The 19,249-nt window shown below is 43.1% G+C and overlaps 1 protein-coding gene across 2 annotated transcripts in view; it reads left to right on the forward strand.

Moving 5' to 3' along the window:
- CAMK4 (calcium/calmodulin dependent protein kinase IV) overlaps positions 1–19,249 on the forward strand; it is a 90,661-nt gene that overhangs the window by 42,877 nt on the left and 28,535 nt on the right. Inside the window, exons 4-7 of one of the 2 annotated variants that reach the window (XM_080972917.1) lie at positions 965–1,018; positions 3,485–3,547; positions 3,814–3,896; positions 14,611–14,683. In XM_080972917.1, coding sequence (XP_080829043.1) covers positions 965–1,018; positions 3,485–3,547; positions 3,814–3,896; positions 14,611–14,683 — 273 coding nt within the window. The remainder of the gene's footprint in view (positions 1–964; positions 1,019–3,484; positions 3,548–3,813; positions 3,897–14,610; positions 14,684–19,249) is intronic. The other variant, XM_080972918.1, reaches the window with a different exon arrangement.

The raw sequence follows: 19,249 nt of genomic DNA on the forward strand, positions 1-19,249 counted from the left end.
ACCCATCTTGCAAAAATGCATGCAAAGAAGCTGTTGCACCAGCTCTCTTTCTAAATAACAGCAGTTTTAGTGGAGAGCAGAGTTATTTAACCCTTTCCTGTGCTGCAAATTGCTACTTCCCTCATATATAAGCTGCACTCACTCCGTAGGGTTCCCAAACACAGCTTGAATCCTGAAGCTCAAGGTTAGTAAAGCAAGAAACAGCCAGCAGTATTTCACTGTACCATCTGTTGACCAGACTGTTGGAACTAAGCCAGGTAATGTGCTGCTGAGTCTTGTTTCTATGAACACCAAACTAGTGCCAGAGCAGGGCTTGGTAATAGGTTTGTAAACAGTAGAATGGATTTCACTTTATCCAGATTATTGGTTTGCCCACCCCCCGCCCCCCGCAAGGTTTTATCCTAAACATTTGGACTGTTAATGATGATGCATACTTTATCATTTATAAATTATATAACAAATGATAAGTATCAAATAAATGTGGTCTTCAGTGTTGAGACACAGAAACTCTGCAGTGCGAGATACCAGTGAGCATCCTCATAAACATTTACCTGTTGTTGTCATGACATGAAAAGCTCACTAATGCCACGGTAGTGGCTGCTAAAACATTTTGATGGTAAGCATAGGTAGTATGTTTCACAAACATTAATTCACACATGTATTCAGAGCAAAGTTTAGAGATTGGATACATTTTTAGCAAGACCTAGGGAAGACGGGGGGGGGGGGGTTTCCAGCTAGAACTCGGCAGAACACAGTTCCGGCAACTCTCAGCTGGGTGCCATTGCCGTTGTAAGAGAACAAGGGAGGCGTTCATGGTGAGTTCTGGCACCTCTTTTTCTAGAAAAATAGCACTGTATAAGGATATACTATTTTTTGTACCAGGAGCTCCAATGTATCCATTGGGCCAAGGCTAAACTGGGCGTAAAGCTGTTATAGTAATCTGTAAACAAACATGTTATTTCAGATGTTGCCTGCTGAAGAGCTCTGTGCAACTCTAAAGAAGTTGTTTCAAGAAAAGGTATTGCGATATATTTACATATATGATAATAGGAAGATTATTAAGTGGCTTCAGAAAAACTAGAACTGCAAAAATATGCCTGCCCAGTTTAGTAATCCCATGCAGCAAAAGATCTGCTTGCAAAGGAAATTCTCTAAGTATTTTTCCATTCTTTTCATTGATGTTGGGCTGCCTGCTCCATGGGAAGTGAAAGGCTAATTCACGCAGGAATTCAATGTCTGTACACACACTGAGTCGCACATTCGAAGCCTTGTGTTTAAAGCAGCCTTAGGTAAATGCCATTCATGTAAATAAATTATTACTAATCAGTCAGTAGCCTTATTACTTTGACTACAAAGCAGGGAGGAGCAGTAAGAAGAACATTGCGCCTTGAACCTGGACGGCAGCCTGTTTGTTGTAATGGTAAAGAGTGCATTTTGCCTAGTATTTATGCTACACATTCAGCTAAATGCGCAGCATTCATTCTGCAAGGAAATAAGTAACATGTGTGCAGCAGCTGTTGCTTGGTAGATGGCATTTACTGCAACTATTGGTCATGAATTCTATGTAACGATTTTGAACAAACATTAAGGACGGGATTCACCTAATGAACCCTGCCAGCAGAAGCTTTGTGCAAGGGTTTCCACTTGTGCAAGGGAACTTCTTCATTTCTTCCCTCCCCCTCCCCCCCCCACCAACATGCCCCCTGCCCTGAAATTGCATCTGAGGGAGTCAGGAAAAACCCCAGAACAGCACATACAGAGAGTGGAATGTTCCATCTGGCAAGCAAATATGCTTGCAGATGGAACCTTGTAATTCCATCCTGAGACTTCAAAACGTTAAAGTAGGACAATAATAAATGCCAACTATTACTCTGTGGTATGAACATGTGTAGATATCATACTGGCAAATCAGGGATGGAAACTGCCAAATGGAATTTCTGAGCATTGTATGAACTGGAAACTGGAAACAAACAAAAACAAAAATCTGCTGGGTGCGCAGAGTGCACTGAAGGACTGAGTAATTAATGTTTTATTTTATAAAACTGAGTGATGAGTTCTGCTGAAACATGCAACATTCATCTTAAGTGGAGAGGCAGTCAGAAAAACTACTGGAGCTTACAAAACAGTAAGATTCCCCCCCCCCCCCGTTCCTTTCTTCCGTTCTTGTTTACCCTCTAGGCACTTATTCCTTACCCTCTTGTTTCAGCTAGCTTGCTGGGTCTTTTCAGAGCACAGAGGAAACCTTTCCCCTCTCCCAAATGTGTAAACAAGTGATATAAAATTCTGTCTTTGAGCACATTTCTAAATTTAACTTTGTAGTGTTGTAAAAAGAGAATCCTCTGTGACATGTTGGCACTAGAGGGTCACTGCTGCCTCACACAGAAGTAGCTTGGGGGCACAGATATTTGCCAGCAGGGAGTGCTTACTAACCTAATAAAACAAAGGGAAGTCTTGCTTCATGTACACCTTGCTTCTGTTTCTTGAACATATTTTCCCCCCTCAGACTTAGTGTAAACTTACTTCTCTTGTCTCCTCAGTATCTTGAGATATTCTCAAATCTGTCTAAAACAGCTGATCATCTTTGTTTCAGACTTCAGACCTCTTTGCGCCCCTGATCACATCTACTATTAATTTTATTTTTATGATTTCTTTTCATTATATAGGTTTCAGTGATGTTGACCTCGGTGCCTGGAGCATTTTCTCCTCTCACTGGTATTAGCAAGATTCCCTCCACCCCCTGAGACTTCTTGCCTTCCACTTCGCAGAATTATAGAGTTGGGACACTAAGGGTCATTTAGCCCAAACCCCCTGCAATGCAAGAATCTCAACACATGGTCTTCCATCCACTTTGAAACCATGCCGGACCCTGCTTAGCTTTGCAAATGTGCTAGCAGTTTTATTGCTACACCTCTAGTCTTTGAACAACATACTGTCTTTTTATGTAGACATTAAACTCAAGAAAGGAAGGCATATTTTCTTATATTGGTTTTTGCAGTCACACTGATGTCATTGGAACTGTGCTCAGAAGGTAATTGGGCACAAGGCAGCTTTCAGAATAATAATGTGTTTCTAATATATTGTGTAAATATATAGGATGTTTGAATGGTAATGCAAGATTTTAAAAAGTAGCCTTGCTGAATGAGACAGGTGGTTGTAGCAGGTTGTGCTGCCTGCAGATAGAAAACTTTTTGATTCAGTGGAACTTTCTGTCAGCTGAAACAATGGGTACTGACCAAATTTCCATCATAATTTCGTATGAAACTTCACTGAAATCTTTGAAATTTCTTTAAGAATGCTGGTATATTTGCTCAAATATCTATTTCTTAACCTGCAGCCTTATCCTAAATATATTAGCATGCAAGTAAGTCCCAGTGACTTCAATAGGACTCACTTCCTAGGACATGTGTTTAGGATTGCACAGTAATAGTTAAAAATGTCTAAGATGAATACCAACAACTTATTATGAATCCCCCCCTTTAACTAGGTAGACAAGAAGATTGTCCGAACAGAAATAGGCGTTCTACTTCGACTTTCACATCCAAATATTGTAAGTTGGCTATTTTTTACAACACAATTTTTTTTGCTTGTTTGCTTGCGATACAGATGTTTTATTGTGGAACCTTTAGGCAGAATGAAAAGCAGAGGTTTTAAGAAGTAATTAAAAACAAGAATAAGTTCAAACAAACCCCAAGACCAAGTTAATGGGATAAATGAGACATTCATCCTTCACTGTAACTTCCTTGCTGTTGACCTTCAAAATATATACATACTTTCTCTGAAATTTAAAAATTCCTTATTTTGTGCCTTTCTCAGATAAGACTGAAGGAGATATTTGAAACCCCCACAGAAATCAGCCTTGTCTTGGAGCTGGTCACGGGAGGAGAACTGTTTGACAGGTAGGCAATGTGTGAAAGTTATTCTATATCTCTTGCAGGAATGTTGTTATAATGAAGAGTTACTATTGAATGGGGACTAGTTTTCCACTGTCCTGCCCTGAAAACTGCTGTGATCTTGCTCTCCTCTGGCTCACAGGGCAGACTTCAAAGTAAATGTCTTTCTCAAGGACCTCCCTGTTAGGTTGTAAGAGGAACAGGCCTCAGGCCCCTTCTCAGCTAAGCCTCTAAGGCAGCCTTTCTCAACCCTGGATCTCCAGATGTTGGTAGGCTCCCATCGTCTCTGACCACTGGTCCTGCTAGCTAGGGATGATGGGAGCTGTAGTCCACCAACATCTGGGGATCTAAGCTAGAGAAAGGTTGCAGGCAGTACTTTAAATGCGTCAGGGCACAAATGCATCATAGCCAGTACTGCAATCACAAAAGAAGCCATGACCTCAGGCAGAAGCAGCTGGAAGCAGCCTGTTTCTAATGTTTTCCCTCCTAGGCTTCTTAGCAAGAACTGTGACTGCATTACACATCACATGGTGTCCCTGCTGACATTTCTGGTACCTGGTCAATATGAATAAGGTTGAAGCCTGTTTTTGTCACAGCAATGGTGTGGTTCACACATCACGTTTCCGAGCACAATTCAAAGTGTTAGTGCTGACCTTTAAAGCCCTAAATGGCCTCGGTCCAGTATACCTGAAGGAGCGTCTCCACCCCCATCGTTCTGCCCAGACACTGAGGTCCAGCTCTGAGGGCCTTCTGGCGGTTCCCTCGCTGCGAGAAGCAAAACTACACGGAACCAGGCAGAGGGCCTTCTTGGTAGTGGCACCCGCCCTGTGGAACGCCCTCCCACCAGATGTCAAAGAGAACAACTACTACCAGACTTTTAGAAGACATTTGAAGGCAACCCTGTTTAGGGAAGCTTTTAATGTTTGACGTACTGTATTTTAATATTTTGTTGGAAGCCGCCCTGAGTGGCTGGGGAAGCCCAGCCAGATGGGCAGGGTATAAATAATAAATTATTATTATTATCACATTAAACCATTCTTAAACAGTGGTTTATTTAAACAAGTCAACGAACCTTGTTTAAACCAAAGGATGAACTGCAAATTATCGAAGTAATTCTGGTTTGTTTCACCCTTTTATCCCATTTGGCTTCTAACTCTCTTCTGGCCCTCCTTCTGACATCACTTAAATGTTTGCAGCACCTAGTTACTGGCATTGCCTCACCATGCCACCATTTCCCTTTCCACTGGTCGGCTGTGAGAGTGAGAGCTGTCATCAAACAACTGCTCCCTCTTTCCATTCTGCCAGGAAAGAAACACCCACACTATTTTGCAGCTTGTTGTTTCTTAAAGTGTACTCCTTTCCTCTGCAACCATGCCTTTTATTTTTCTTTCCCCAACCTGCAATTGGTTTAAGTAAGCATTCCTTACACTGGACCCCTCTCTACGCTCTTCTTCTGCTAGGTGGGTATTGAAAGACTGATTTGACTAATGCACACTTAAGTAGTTTCATATGTTAATTGTAGTGAGTGTCAGGAACAGAATCTCGTTTCGAACTCATGCATAATGAGCTTTTTCCTTCAAAAGCTGCCCAAATTGAAAGGAGACACATTCCCAGAAATCATTCCACTCACTAACCAAAACCACTCCAGCGCCCAACAGTGGAAACATTTGCAAAGCAAAAATTCATCAGTGTTTCCTTTAAGTTTTCAAATCCAGCTTGAGCTGCAACTTTGAATAGAAGGGGAAAGGATTCTGTTACCAGGCAAAGTTGGCAGCAGTGTCAACTACAAGAAAAGTGCCAATGAGAGGAACTGAGCACTAAAAGCGGATTCATTCTTCAGCTACTCTTGTTTGGTGTCTGTTTCTTGGTGGACAATTTGGGAAGGGTGACATTACAAGGGTCACATAAACTATATACAGTGGTACCTCAGGTTACAGACGCTTCAGGTTACAGACGCTTCAGGTTACAGACTCCGTTAACCCAGAAATAGTACCTCGGGTTAAGAACTTTGCTTCAGGATGAGAACAGAAATCACGCGGCGGCGGTGCGAGGCCCCATTAGCTAAAGTGGTACCTCCGGTTAAGAACAGTTTCAGGTTAAGAACGGACCTCCTGAACGAATTAAGTTCTTAACCCGAGGTACCACTGTAGTTAGGGAGTTGCTCATGTTTACACATAACACTTGGTCATAGTTAAGGTCACTGAGCCAACAACAAATCATGGCTTTAAAAGTTAAACTATAGTTAAGGCACTCTGCTGGGTTCAGATGTAACACTAAACCACGTTTTATGTACCAATATTTATCAGGAATGACTAGCCTTGCAGGGCAGAGGGCCTGAGGGCTGCATTCACCATTGGCCAATCATAGAAATAATAGAATCATAGAGTTGAAAGGGACCACGAGGATCATCTAGTCCAACCCCCTGCAATGCAGCAATCTTTTGCCCAAAGTAGGGCTCGAACCCACGACCCTGAGATTCAGAGTTTCATGCTCTACCAGCTGAGCTATCGGGGGCTGCATGCCAGCGCCATATGTTGCCAAAAATAAGTGCAGCCACCCCACACTCCTGCATGCACAGATATACGCAGGCAGACATACACACAGCAGAACTGTGTACATGCATCTACCATCCCCCACAGCCACCGGACAGACTCAGCAACACAAAAACACTCATTCAGCAGCATTTGTGTTCTCCGAATGCTCCAGTATTACCCTGGGGAGCAAAAGCAAAGCCTCCTTTTAAGTTTGCAGAATGACCCATTCTCTCTCTGGTGTGGTGCTGTTGTTAGAAGGTCTTACAGAGGAAACAGGAAGGGATGCTTATTCCTGTGTCCTAAGCATCTCTGAGACCTGGGTTGAAATCCCAACTCTGCCATGATGCCGAGTGACCTGGGGACAATCATTCTCTCTCAGCCTAACCTATCTCACAGAGTTGTTAAGGGTATAGAATAGGGTGTGAGGAACCATGTGTGCTGCCTTGAGTTCCTTGGATAAAAGCTGAGATAAAAATGCCATGTTGTTGTTGTTTAGTCGTTTACTCGTGTCCGACTCTTCGTGACCCCATGGACCAGAGCACGCCAGGCACTCCTATCTTCCACTGCCTCCCGCAGTATGGTCAAACTCATGCTGGTAGCTTCGAGAACACTGTCCAACCATCTCGTCCTCTGTTGTCCCCTTCTCCTTGTGCTCTCCATCTTTCCCAGCATCAGGGTCTTTTCCAGGGAGTCTTCTCTTCTCATGGTGGCCAAAGTACTGGAGTCTCAGCTTCAGGATCTGTCCTTCCAGTGAGCATGCAGGGCTGATTTCCTTCAGAATGGATAGGTTTGATCTTCTTGCAGTCCATGGGACTCTCAAGGTCTCCTCCAGCACCATAATTCAAAAGCATCAATTCTTCGGCAATCAGCCTTCTTTATGGTCCAGCTCTCACTTCCATACATCACTACTGGGTGATACATACATACATACATGCATACATATACAAATACATACATACATACAAATGCCATACATACGTACATACATACATACATACATACACACAGGAATATTCTCACCCAGGCAGCCTTTCAAAGACAACATTTTATACCACAAATATGGATCACAAAGGAGAAGTTTCATACCTCATATGCTCCAATACCCTGACAAAAGTAAACAGTGTGTATCATGAACACTCTGGTCACATCAGTATGTCAAACAGGTTTATTATTTATAGAAGTTCAACAGAGCAGAAGGGAGTAATGAACAGTGAGAGTTTCAGAAGGCGAATGTGGGCAAATTGCCAGCGAATGCATGTGGTCAGATCTGCAGGTGAGGCAAAAGTATACAAGAAACAGATGGGCATTTAATAGGATAAGGAAGTGGAGGATAAAATAACCAATCATCAAGATTTGTATCATCATAATGAGTTGTAAAAATCAGACCACTTTGAACCTTTCCCATTCTTGCGTTTTTCCTTCGGACGGCAGTGCTGCGTGATCCTAGAGGTAAGATAGATAGTAATTAGGTCCATTTTTCTGTGCTAAACATTATTTAACCAAGGAGGCCCTGTTTTTCTTATTTGCTTATATCTGCAAACTTTGAGAATTTCCTAATGCAGGTTCCTATGGGTGATTGGCTGTAGAGAGCACATTACATGGATTCTTTCATATGGCTTTCACCTGGGCCAGGGTGGTCTGACACGCATCCCGTGGGCCACATGTGGCCCTTGCAGCTGTTTTTGTGGCCCTCCAGCTCCTCACCCAGGGCAGCACAATCAGGCTGGTGAAGACGGTGGCCGCAGCCAAAGGCAGGCTACTGCTGCTGTAGGAGTTCTGTGCAGCCAATAGGCTGCGCTCTATGGCTCACTTGGAGTGTGGCTGCTTCCCCCCAGGCTGCCAGAGCTCCAGAGCCACCTGGGGGGGGGAGAAGAAGAAGAAGAGGAGCACAACCTGGTGCAGAGAAGAAGCACGGTGTGTGTGTGTGTGTGTGTGTGTGTGTGTGTGTGAGAGAGAGAGAGAGAGAGAGAGAGAGAGAGAGAGAGAGACTTTGCTTTCTTTTTTATGCAATGCAGAGAAGTTTGAGCTTTGGGGTGCACCAGTTGGTGAGGGAGAGAAGGGAACTTTGGTGCCAGAGTGGGTGGGTGGGTGAACTGTGAACAATCATTTTCAAACATGAACTTCATAAAGTCCCAAACTCAAAACAACCTAGTAGATAATTCACTTGAGAGTTGCCTGCGAATGTCAACAACCAACCTCAAGGCGGACATCGGTCAATTGGTGAAGAATTGTCTAACTCAGACATCCCACTGCTTGTCTGCATTGTTAACGAAAGCACATGTTTAGTTCCTGTCAGGATAAAAGGTGGGGGAAGAAGAAGAAGAAGAAGATTTCAGAATGTTCAAAACCAGTTGAGTCTCTTGCAAAGAGACTCCTGCGAAGAAGCATGATTTTGGACCACCCTGCCTTAAACACCCTCCTTCCGAATGGTCCTGGAATGATCTTGGCATAGTCTGCAGCTGACTCTCCACTCCCCACCCCAAAGAAATTAATAAACTGGGGCAGGAAGGAGTTGTGAAGGGTGCAGAGGAATGACAGGCTGTTTCTTAAGTGTGGAGCCATAAACTGAATTAAAAATAAAATAAAAAGATCTGTTTTCAAGGCCCGCACTGAACAGTTTCTAATCAAGAATATTGAGCAGGAAAACATGCTGAATAAGGCAGAAAGGGCAATCAGTGAAGTCCAGAGACAAAGCTTGAGTGCATTTTTGCAGACATTTCAGTCTGAAGGGCTGGGGTGGTAGTGGTTGTATGTCTGGTAAGCAACGCCAGTCTAGGGCTGACAGAGGTACCCCATCTCTGCTGTAAACTGCGATGCACATGATGACGGTGAGGTATACAGAAAACATAACACTGTTTCCAGGCCTTTGGGGTTATATAACTGCAACATAAGTTCATGTTCGTCTGTGCTATATGGCCGGATCCTGAGACAGCGTCATGCTGTGGAGAAAGCACCATTGCCAAGCACAGTTCCTTCATGACAGCTAGACAAGTCAGAATATGATCTCTTACAAGGCTAGCTAGCTGACATTTGCTAAAAATTCTGAAGTAAGTGCAAAACTAGCACCCTGGATTCATTTTCAAAGACACATCACTTTGTAACTATCTAAAGATACCTTGGCAACAAGAAACTGGAACTGCATCAATGCTGATGGCAGGCACTGGGGAAAGCCTTCCATATGCTGTCAGATTTCTTAGCGGAATAAAGAGATCCCATTTTGTTTTAAATATTTTACAAACTTTTCAACAGTTTCAGTCCGCAAAAGGAAAAAAAAATCCCAAGATACCTGTAATTTTAAAGCATCAGTCTCTGTGCATCAGTCTCTGCTTTAGACAATCATCTAGCTAATATACAATTTTAGAAAAATGAAACAATATAAGCGATTTAAAATAGGAGAGTAGAAGAAATATTTATTCAGTGAAGTGCCGAATTCTTCACATTTGTTGTTTAGTTGTTTAGTCATGTCCAACTCTTCGTGACCCCATGGACTAGATCACGCCAGGCACTCCTGTCTTCCACTGCTTCCCGCAGTTTAGTCAAACTCAAGTTGGTAGCTTCGATAACACTGTCCAACCATCTCATCCTCTGTTGTCTCCTTCTGCTTTCCCAACATCAGGGTCTTTTCCAGGGAGTCTTCTCTTCTCATGAGGTGGCCAAAGTATTGGAGCCTCAGCTTCAGGATCTGTCCTTCCAGTGAGCACTCAGGGCTGATTTCCTTAAGAATGGATAGGTTTGATTTTCTTGCAGTCCATGAGACTCTCAAGAGTTTGTGTTTCCCCATCCCCCAGTGTTTCTGATATGGGATACTATCTCTCCTAGGGACGGTGGTGGCACTGTGGTCTAAACCACTGAGCCTCTTGGGCTTGCCAATCAGAAGGCCAGCGGTTCGAATCCCTGCGACGGGGTGAGCTCCCTTTACTCTGTCGCAGCTCCTGCCAACCTAGCAGTTTTGAAAGCATGCCAGTGCGAGTAGATAAATAGGTACCACTGTGGCAGGAAGGTAAACAGCATTTCTGTACGCTCTGGCACTTGTCCCATTGTGCTGAAGCAGTTTAGTCATGCTGGCCACATGACCCGGAAAGCTGTCTATGAACAAACGCTGGCTCCCTCAGCCTGAAAGCGAGATGAGCGTTGCAACGCCATAGTCACCTTTGACTGGACTTAACTTTCCAGGGGTCCTTAACCTTTACCTTTTTTACCATCTCTCCTAACAAGTCCTTCAAGATCCTTGAAGTTATCTACCAGCATCACCTCCATCTTCTCTGGGGTTTTCTTTTTTCCTTGCTTCTTACCACATCCATTGCTTCCAGACGTTGGTTCCAAGCTGAGATAGCTGTTCTGGATGTTAAATTAATTAAATATAAATTTAGTGTCCTAGGCGTATTGATGACAACAAACTCCACAGCTCTAGATGATGCCTCTATGGAATTTTGAAATACTATGGAAGCTGCAAACGTTTAAAGAAAGCAAAAGCTGTCATTCAGTGTGTTCCGTGGTGATTCGCATAACTGTCAAACCATAATGTATTTTATTATTAAAATTTGATCCAGAAACGTAATGTTTGATTTCTGTCCCTGGGAAATCAGTTTTTTAAAAAAGTTCATATAACCCAGGCTGGATCTAGACACATCAAATAAGCTTTCAGTTAAACGCGTTGTAAGCTTTATAAAGGAAAATCACGTTGACAAAGATGGGACTCCACAGCCCCATCTGGTGTCATAGTGTTATAACGCATATAAAATGGTTTTTCTTTACTAATGTTGCTGAGTCCTAAGTGATTTTGGACCAGTCATTTAGCAATCTAAAATGCTGCATTGAATCCAAATGTGATTTTGCCTTAGTGGAAATGTTTCATGCATGTTGTGACATCGTGCTTTCCCTTTTACCTATTGCAGCTCTCTGAGCCATATCCCATTATGTGTTTATTTTTTGTGGGGGTGTCCCACTAGTTCTCAGAACCAGTTTCCAGGGTGATTGGGGGACTTAAGTGGGCATGGCAGATTGGCAAAAATCGAATGCCCTGACTTGTGTGAGGCAAAGCCACCACTGGATGCAACCCACTGAATTGTCTGCTTCCCCATGAAAAATTATTCTGAGTGTGGGCAGTTAAAAGGCAAAGTGATAATTATCAGGTCCTCATATGAGCAGAAAGAAATAAGTTTTGGGGTTTTTTTTTGGGGGGGGGGGTTGCATTGGGCATGTCTCAATGGAAGAAGAGGTAGAACCCTTGCTGAACATACAGAGAAGTTATATTTGCCTTCTTAGTTCATTAAAACTGAGGAATAGGGGATGAGTAATAGCATAAACTTTTGCATTGTTGAGATATTTTTTGACATCAGTAAATCAGATAATTTAGCACTTTGAAAAGCATGAGCTGACAATTGAAGGTGAGAGCACTGATAAATGATCTAGACGTGTTCTTTTGTGTGGTGTGTGGTTTTGTGTGTGTGTGTGTGTGTGTGTGTGTGTGTGTGTAGCCTCTGACAAGATAGTATACTTTTTCTGTGTCCCATATACTCACATGTGTCTCAGTTGTCTAATGAACTCTTGAAGCAGCATTGCCAAACTATCCATTATTATCAGTAAAACAATGTTCTGGGAAGTAACTAGAATCAATATCTTAAAAAACCCAGTAAATATCAGAGAAAGCCCAGGCAACGATATTTTACCTCATACCCTTGACCTGCCAAGCGCCATTTCTGGCCTCCTCTGATTCTCCCCATGGACTCAGGTGGCTAATATTTCTTAAATTTAAAGCTGGGAACCCTGTACAAAACAATGTTTCTGTGGTAATTTCCCCCCCTGAGCTGAGCTAGATTAATCTTTTTCTCTCTCTTTCGGATCAATAGAGTAATAAAAGTGAGTCTGTGGGAAAGGTTGGCTGTCAAATGCCTCAGCGCCTCAAAATATACCAACTTTCTTTCTTTCTATTTCCAACTCAGAAGCACTTTGCAATAATTGATTGTTCAAGGTTATTTTGCTGTATTATTTTCATTGTACTGTGGTTATTACTATAGCATGGAAGCAATCTTCTTTTCTAAGGAGCTGTGCTGTGATCACATTTTAGTTCACGGAGCCTTCAGTCAGTGAACAGCCTGAAAACAAAATGCTGCTTCTGTACAGGAGACAACAGATTATTTCTGCAGTCTTCAAATCATTTATTCTGGAGTAGATCCATTGATTTCACTGCAACTGCCACAGAGTAAAAGGTATGAGGATTATTCCTCTAAAACAGGGGTCAGCAACCTTTTTCAGCTGTGGGCCGGTCCACCGTCCCTCAGACCATTTGGTGGGCCGGACTATACAGTGGTGCCCTGCAAGACGAATGCCTCGCAAGACGGAAAACCCGCTAGACGAAAGGGTTTTCTGTTTTGGAGGTGCTTCGCAAAACGAATTTCCTATGGGCTTGCTTCGCAAGACGAAAATGTCTTGCGAGTTCCTGCGGGGTTTTTTTCCTCCCCCCCTTTTTCCCAAGCCGCTAAGCCGCTTATCAGCTGATCCGCTAAGCCGCTAAGCCGCTTAACAGCTGATCGCTAAGCCGCTTATCAGCTGATCCGGTAAGCCGCTTAACAGCTGATCCGTTAAGCCACTAAGCCGCTTATCAGCTGATCCACTAAGCCGCTAAGCCGCTTATCAGCTGATCCGCTAAGCCCGCTAATCCGCTAATAGCGCTAATCCGCTAAACCGCTAATGGGCTTGCTTCGCAAGACGAAAAAAACCGCAAGACGAAGAGACTCGCGGAACGGATTCTTTTCGTCTTGCGAGGCACCTCTGTATTTTGAAGAATAATAATGAACGAATTCCTATGTCCCACAAATAACCCAGAGATGCATTTTAAATAAAAGCACACATTCTACTCATGTAAAAACACACTGATTCCCTGACTGTTTGCAGGCCGGATTGAGAAGGCGATTGGGCCGCATCCGGCCCCCGGGCCTTAGGTTGCCTATCCCTGCTCTAAAATGATCTTCTGTGCAATGGAACTATGACAATGTGAATATTGGTCCTATGCTGCAGCTTTTAGCAGTTGCAGTGCAATCAAGCTCCTAAAAAGTTATGAATGCAAGTAGCACCCTGTACAACCTCTAGGAAACCCTGATGCTTTGTTAGCCTTAGGATGCAGTTGCCTCACCTGCCCTAGGGCTATATGGTTTACTTAAGGCTAAATCATAAAATCACTGTTACTACCTACATGCCAGGAGTATGGCCAATCTCTCAGCCATATGCATGTCTAGCCAACACAACCATGGGAATAATTTAAGCTATATCCATAGAGCCTGGTTCATGGTTTCCTTGTTTGGGAAGCCAACTGTGTGGCCCAGCTTTTCAGTAGTTATCAATGGCAACACTGTGATTCCCATTCTGTAAGAATAAGGCACTACGGAACAGCACTTAGACCTGAAAGCTGTATCACAGAATGAATGAAACTAGTGTATATATACACAAAATAGAAGGCATATTATGGCCTTACCTATTCCTGCCTTTTCCTATATATCACTTTTATTTCATTATAGCTTGGTTAAGCTTGCAAGCCCTGACTTTAGTCCTTTACACGGTCAGAAATAAATAGCATTGTACTCAGAAGGGCTTATTCCTGACTAAGAGTATGGAGTTTGTGTATCTGCCCTTTAATTCTGGAGTTCATAAGTATGAACATTTATTTTTTTTACGGTAGCCTTTTAAGGATACTGCATTTATTAGCACAAATTCATTTCATTCCCATAGCACCTAAGCTGATGTCTTGAAAAACAATCTTTTTGTTACTAGCTGAGAATCAGAGTTGCTGTATACCAGTACTTGGTAAATCTATTTTTAGCCATGAGCAAGTGGCTTTTTTTATTCTGCAGGAGACTTCCTAGACTATAAGATGTGTCTGCTCTGATTACTGTGTGATTAATTTTTAATAGCACATTTACCTAGGACTGTGCTTTCCTTGTAACCGTTGAGTCTGAAGTGAAATTTCGTGCCAAGTGAAAACATTCCTCTTCAGCCAGGCCTTGGGCTGATTTGCAATCTTTGTCATTTTAAATGTGTTGCGGGGAGGGGTTATGGGTGTGTTTCATTTTTGTTCTTGCTTTTATTATGTGTTTTGTATGTTTATGCTGTGTTTTGTATGGTTTGTATGTTTATGCTAAGGGCAGTATACAAATTTATTATGAATAAATAAATCTTCTGTTTCTTTATAGGATTGTGGAAAAAGGATATTACAGTGAACGAGATGCTGCTGATGCTGTCAAACAAATCCTGGAGGCAGTTGCTGTAAGCATTACTACTCTTGCAGAATAATCTTTTACTTACCTGGAGCAATTTATGTAATCAGTATACATATAGGTGTGACAGCTCTTGCCTACAGTTCTTGGGTTGGTTTTCTGCTTACCTGTCTAAATCAGCGGCATCTTTGAGGCAAAAGTGATCTTGCGACAGCGTCATCTTTCATGCTGCATACCTGAATGATTGTTATGACAGCTCACTTTCTGTGAAACCTATTTATTTTCACTCTTGGTCATTTATATCAAGAATGAGGAGGCAGCTTTGACAGCGACACTTTCTGTGTCAATATTCTGTGTGCCAATAGCTATCTGTTTGTTCTGGTAAAGCATCTTTAGTATATTGCTTTTATAGTTAGGCAGTTTGGGGTGTATGTTTCTTACTGTATAGAGAGTTAACAAAATAACAGCAGATGTTCAAGGGCAGCATTGAGTTTTGTATTCAGATGAAGAATGTGAGGCCAGATAGCATTCTGCACACCAACTTCCCTGGTTACCATTTGATGGACAATGTTTTAAAATCCACATGATTCATTTTGCTCATGATGAGTGGCTGGGCATGTGGTGACGCAGTTAAAGATTGCTTCATCCCAAACTGAAAGCTTAGCCTGTGTTCATACCTGAGCCATCGCCAGTGTGGGCTTGAGAAGTAATTATACAATCCAAGCAATCTGCAGGACAGGACCTTGCCTTCATTGGGTTGTGATCCAATGCTCTCTGTGCATGAGTGAAACAGAGTTCTGCTTGTGCAACAGGACATCACCTCCCTCTGTCCCTCTTGCAGCCCACTGTGCACCCTCAAAATCTGCTCCAGAGGGTTGGGTTAAGCTTGGAGCAGATCATTGCATTGCGGAAACTAATCCAGCACATTGGGGCTGCTTTGCTCATCTGACCTCCCTCTAGCTCCATTGCTTCTGGAGGGGGGCAGGCAATGCAGCAATAACATAAGGGTAACACAGGCACTATTTCCAATGTGTTTGCACTGCGCTGACCTCTCTGCTGCCTCCCCTTCCCCTTTCCTTCCCAGTATGCAGCAGCAACACAGCTGGAAGGAGGTCAGGTGAGCAGCTTTTCCTTATTCTGTGACATTTATTCTAACAAAATACAAATTAACCTTTTGCCAACTTTTTCATACATTGCTACAAACATGAAGTAAAGGAAGTCAGAAACCATCAAGTATCAGTTCAGTAGTCCTGTGTGAGTCATCATATTTAAACAGGTCCACTGCACTCTACTGCTGCTCCAAACCATGAGCAAATGGGGTTTTTTAAGCAGCTATCATATTGCCTAGTAATATAAGTATCAGGTTCTATGTTATCTTGTAAATGATTGGGGCAATAACTAGGAAGGCTCTGCTTCATCCCCATACCGATTTCAGCTTGGAGTTGGAGGGATCTTTCAAACAGTGTTGGCCTTCTCAGATATTTGTAGAGTAGATTGGTGTGTGTACAAATCTTAAACTCAGTCAGAAAGTGGATGAAGGCTGCTGCCACCCAGTTGAATGAGTCACATAATCAAACACAAAGGAAAGATGCAGGAAACAACCAGATTTCTTCTGTGGCTATAAACTACAACTTTCAACAAAAGCATGACATTTTAAAGTGCCCATGGAGGAGCTGCTGCTGCAGTGGAGAGTACCTTCAGTTTAATCTCACCTAGGAAGGAGTCACATTGAGGCGTCTGCAGTAGAAAGCAGGATCTGAGTAAACACCAGTTCAGTGGTCAGAATTATAGGTGAGGCATGATGTTCTTGGGCAGAGGACAGGAGAGCACAGTGCAGGGCTAAATCTGAAAAGAGCTTTAATTGTTTCTCCAGCTCAGAGATTATTGGGGGCTACTGTGCTCTGAAATACTGCTAAAGGGAGCCATGGCTCAAGCCAAGCTCTCTTTAAATGGTCACCTCGCCATCAAAGCAACATCAGCCCAGACCACACACTGTGGTGGCAAGAGGTGTGAAGAGCTGGCCTTGGGACTGAAGATAGGATGGGGGCTGTAGAGGATGCACCTGAGGACGCCAGAAGAATCACCTGGGAATTCATAAATAGGGGGTGAAATGTCCTTTATTGATACCTGAAGGAGCATCTACATCCCCTTCGTTCTGCCCAGACATTGAGGTCCCGCGCCGAGGACCTGCTGGTGGTTCCCTCACTGCGAGAAGCGAAATTACAGGGGATCAGGCAGAGGGCCTTCTCAGTGGTGGCGCCCGCCCTGTGGAATGCCCTCTCATCAGATGTCAAAGGAATAAACAACTATCTGACTTTTAGAAGACATCTGAAGGCAGCCCTGTTTAGGGAAGTTTTTAATGACTGATGTTTTAATTTATTTTTAATCTTTTGTTGGAAGCCACCCAGAGTGGCTGGGGAAACCCAGCCAGATGGGCAGGGTATAAATATATTATTATTATTATTTCTCCTCTTTGGTGGAAGAATAAGCAAGGAGTGCTATCCAGTAACAAGAAGAGTTTGTCATGAGTTCCTTCTGTGTGTTCACTCCCACCAGCATGGCTTCTTCAAGCTTCTCCTCATCTATAAGAGTTTTTCCAAGTCTGTTTCTGTATAAAGGGTCATGACATGCTTCCCCATTCATTGTCACATCAGCATCATCTCTGCACATACATTGGCTGCATGCAGGATGCTAAAGTGAATGAGAAATCCTTGCAAGTTAAAGAAACTATTTTAATCACCACAGTGGTTTGCACCTCAGGAATATTCCACCACTACTCCCTTTGCCTTTATTGTGCAGTGAATTCAAGTCTTATTATCCATGTGCCTCGGCATGTACAATTCTATTTTAAAAGCATTAACTTGGAAACACATGAAATTAAAAATGTCCAGAGGGATAAGAGGCTGTTACAGGAAGACTTTGAAACAAATTGCCCCAAAATGTGTGTGTGTGTGTGTGTGTGTGTGTGTGTGTGGAGTGTGGGGGAATTCGCCAGAGATTATGTTTCATTTAACTAAAGAGAAAAAAAGTGAGGCATTGTGTCTCATTTTAATTCCATTGCCTTGGTTATATGGCTGTTTATACTACAAATGTCAGGTCATGAAGTGCCAGAATATTCTGTTCCATTCTGTAAGAACTGAGGAATTTCAGAACTAATTGATCTTCTGTTGCTCTTTCAATGAAGTTCATTAGAATCCTGTTCATGATATGCTAGTTTAAATACGATGACTCACACAGGACTACTGAACTGATACTTGATGGCTTCTGACTGACTGACTTTACTTCGTGTTTGTAGCCATGTAAGAAAAAGTTAACGAAAGGTTAATTTGTATTTTGTTAGAATAAATGTCACAGTACAAGGAAAAGCTAGGATGCAAGACTAAGACTGAGGAGGCAGAAGTTCAAATTCTCACTCAGCATGAAGTTTGCTGGGTGTTTTTGTCTGACCTTAAACCAAGGAACCAATGCAGTATGGTGGAACAAGGCATGCTGGTAGTTGCAGCCCCTGGGAGTGCTATAAGTGAGCAAGTGGCTCCAACAAAGAGAGGATTTAAGGTTTTTGTTCTACCAGGGCAGACATGGCTTGGAGCCTAGAAGTTCCCTCAAGATGTGTTACCACATACATTGGTAGATCAGCCTATGTGTCCATGTGGAGGTGATTGGTTCATCAGGAGTGCAGGCTCTGAAAGACCTGACTTAGGGTTCTTGGACCCCAGAGCCCCCACTGTGGCTTAGGCGATTGGGAACCAACATCCCACGGGCCAGTCCTGGCCCACCAGGAGTCTCAGTTTAGCCCTTGAGGGCACACACCCCAAAAAACCACGCCCACTGTCAATCAACTGACTTTCTTCCAATGGGTGGGTAACAGTTGACAGGCAGGAGGTGAAGTTTGGCTGCATACCCCAGTTCCCTGTAGCTCATCATGCTTATGTGCATGTATTTTATGTCTGAAAGAATTATTCTCATTCCCATGTTCTGCCACTTCCCTTTGCCTCAGTTTCTGCTAGTGCACCTGACTCCCAAGTTGAACAACCAGGTTATAGAATATCCAGGAGTCTCCTTGGCAGGTAATTCCACACAATGAACTTTTCTAGATGTATCGCACAGCTGGCAGGAATGGATTAGCATGTCACCCTCCCTGAACCCTAGTTAAAATGATTTGTGGGACATAATTTTCTACAGTAGATATGATCCAGGATGATGATTGACCCTGGGATTCATATAACAATTCATATAATGAGATATTCTAGGGTAAAATAAGCCCCAGTCACAATGCTGTGTTAGGTGCATTGAGCTTTTATGTGGAAATAAACAAAGTGCTGTGGGTTAAACCACAGAGCCTAGGATTTGCAGATCAGAAGGTCGGCGGTTCGAATCCCCGTGGTGGGGTGAGCTCCCGTCGCTCGGTCCCTGCTCCTGCCAACCTAGCAGTTCGAAAGCATGTCAAAGTGCAAGTAGATAAATAGGTACTGCTCTGGCAGGAAGGTAAACGGTGTTTCCGTGCGCTGCTCTGGTTTGCCAGAAGTGGCTTAGTCATGCTGGCCACATGATCTGGAAGCTGTACACCAGCTCCCTCGGCCAATAAAGCGAGATGAGCGCTGCAACCCCAGAATTG

Source organism: Podarcis pityusensis, assembly GCF_964106645.2.
Source record: "Podarcis pityusensis genome assembly, chromosome: 11".
Lineage (NCBI taxonomy): Eukaryota > Metazoa > Chordata > Lepidosauria > Squamata > Lacertidae > Podarcis > Podarcis pityusensis.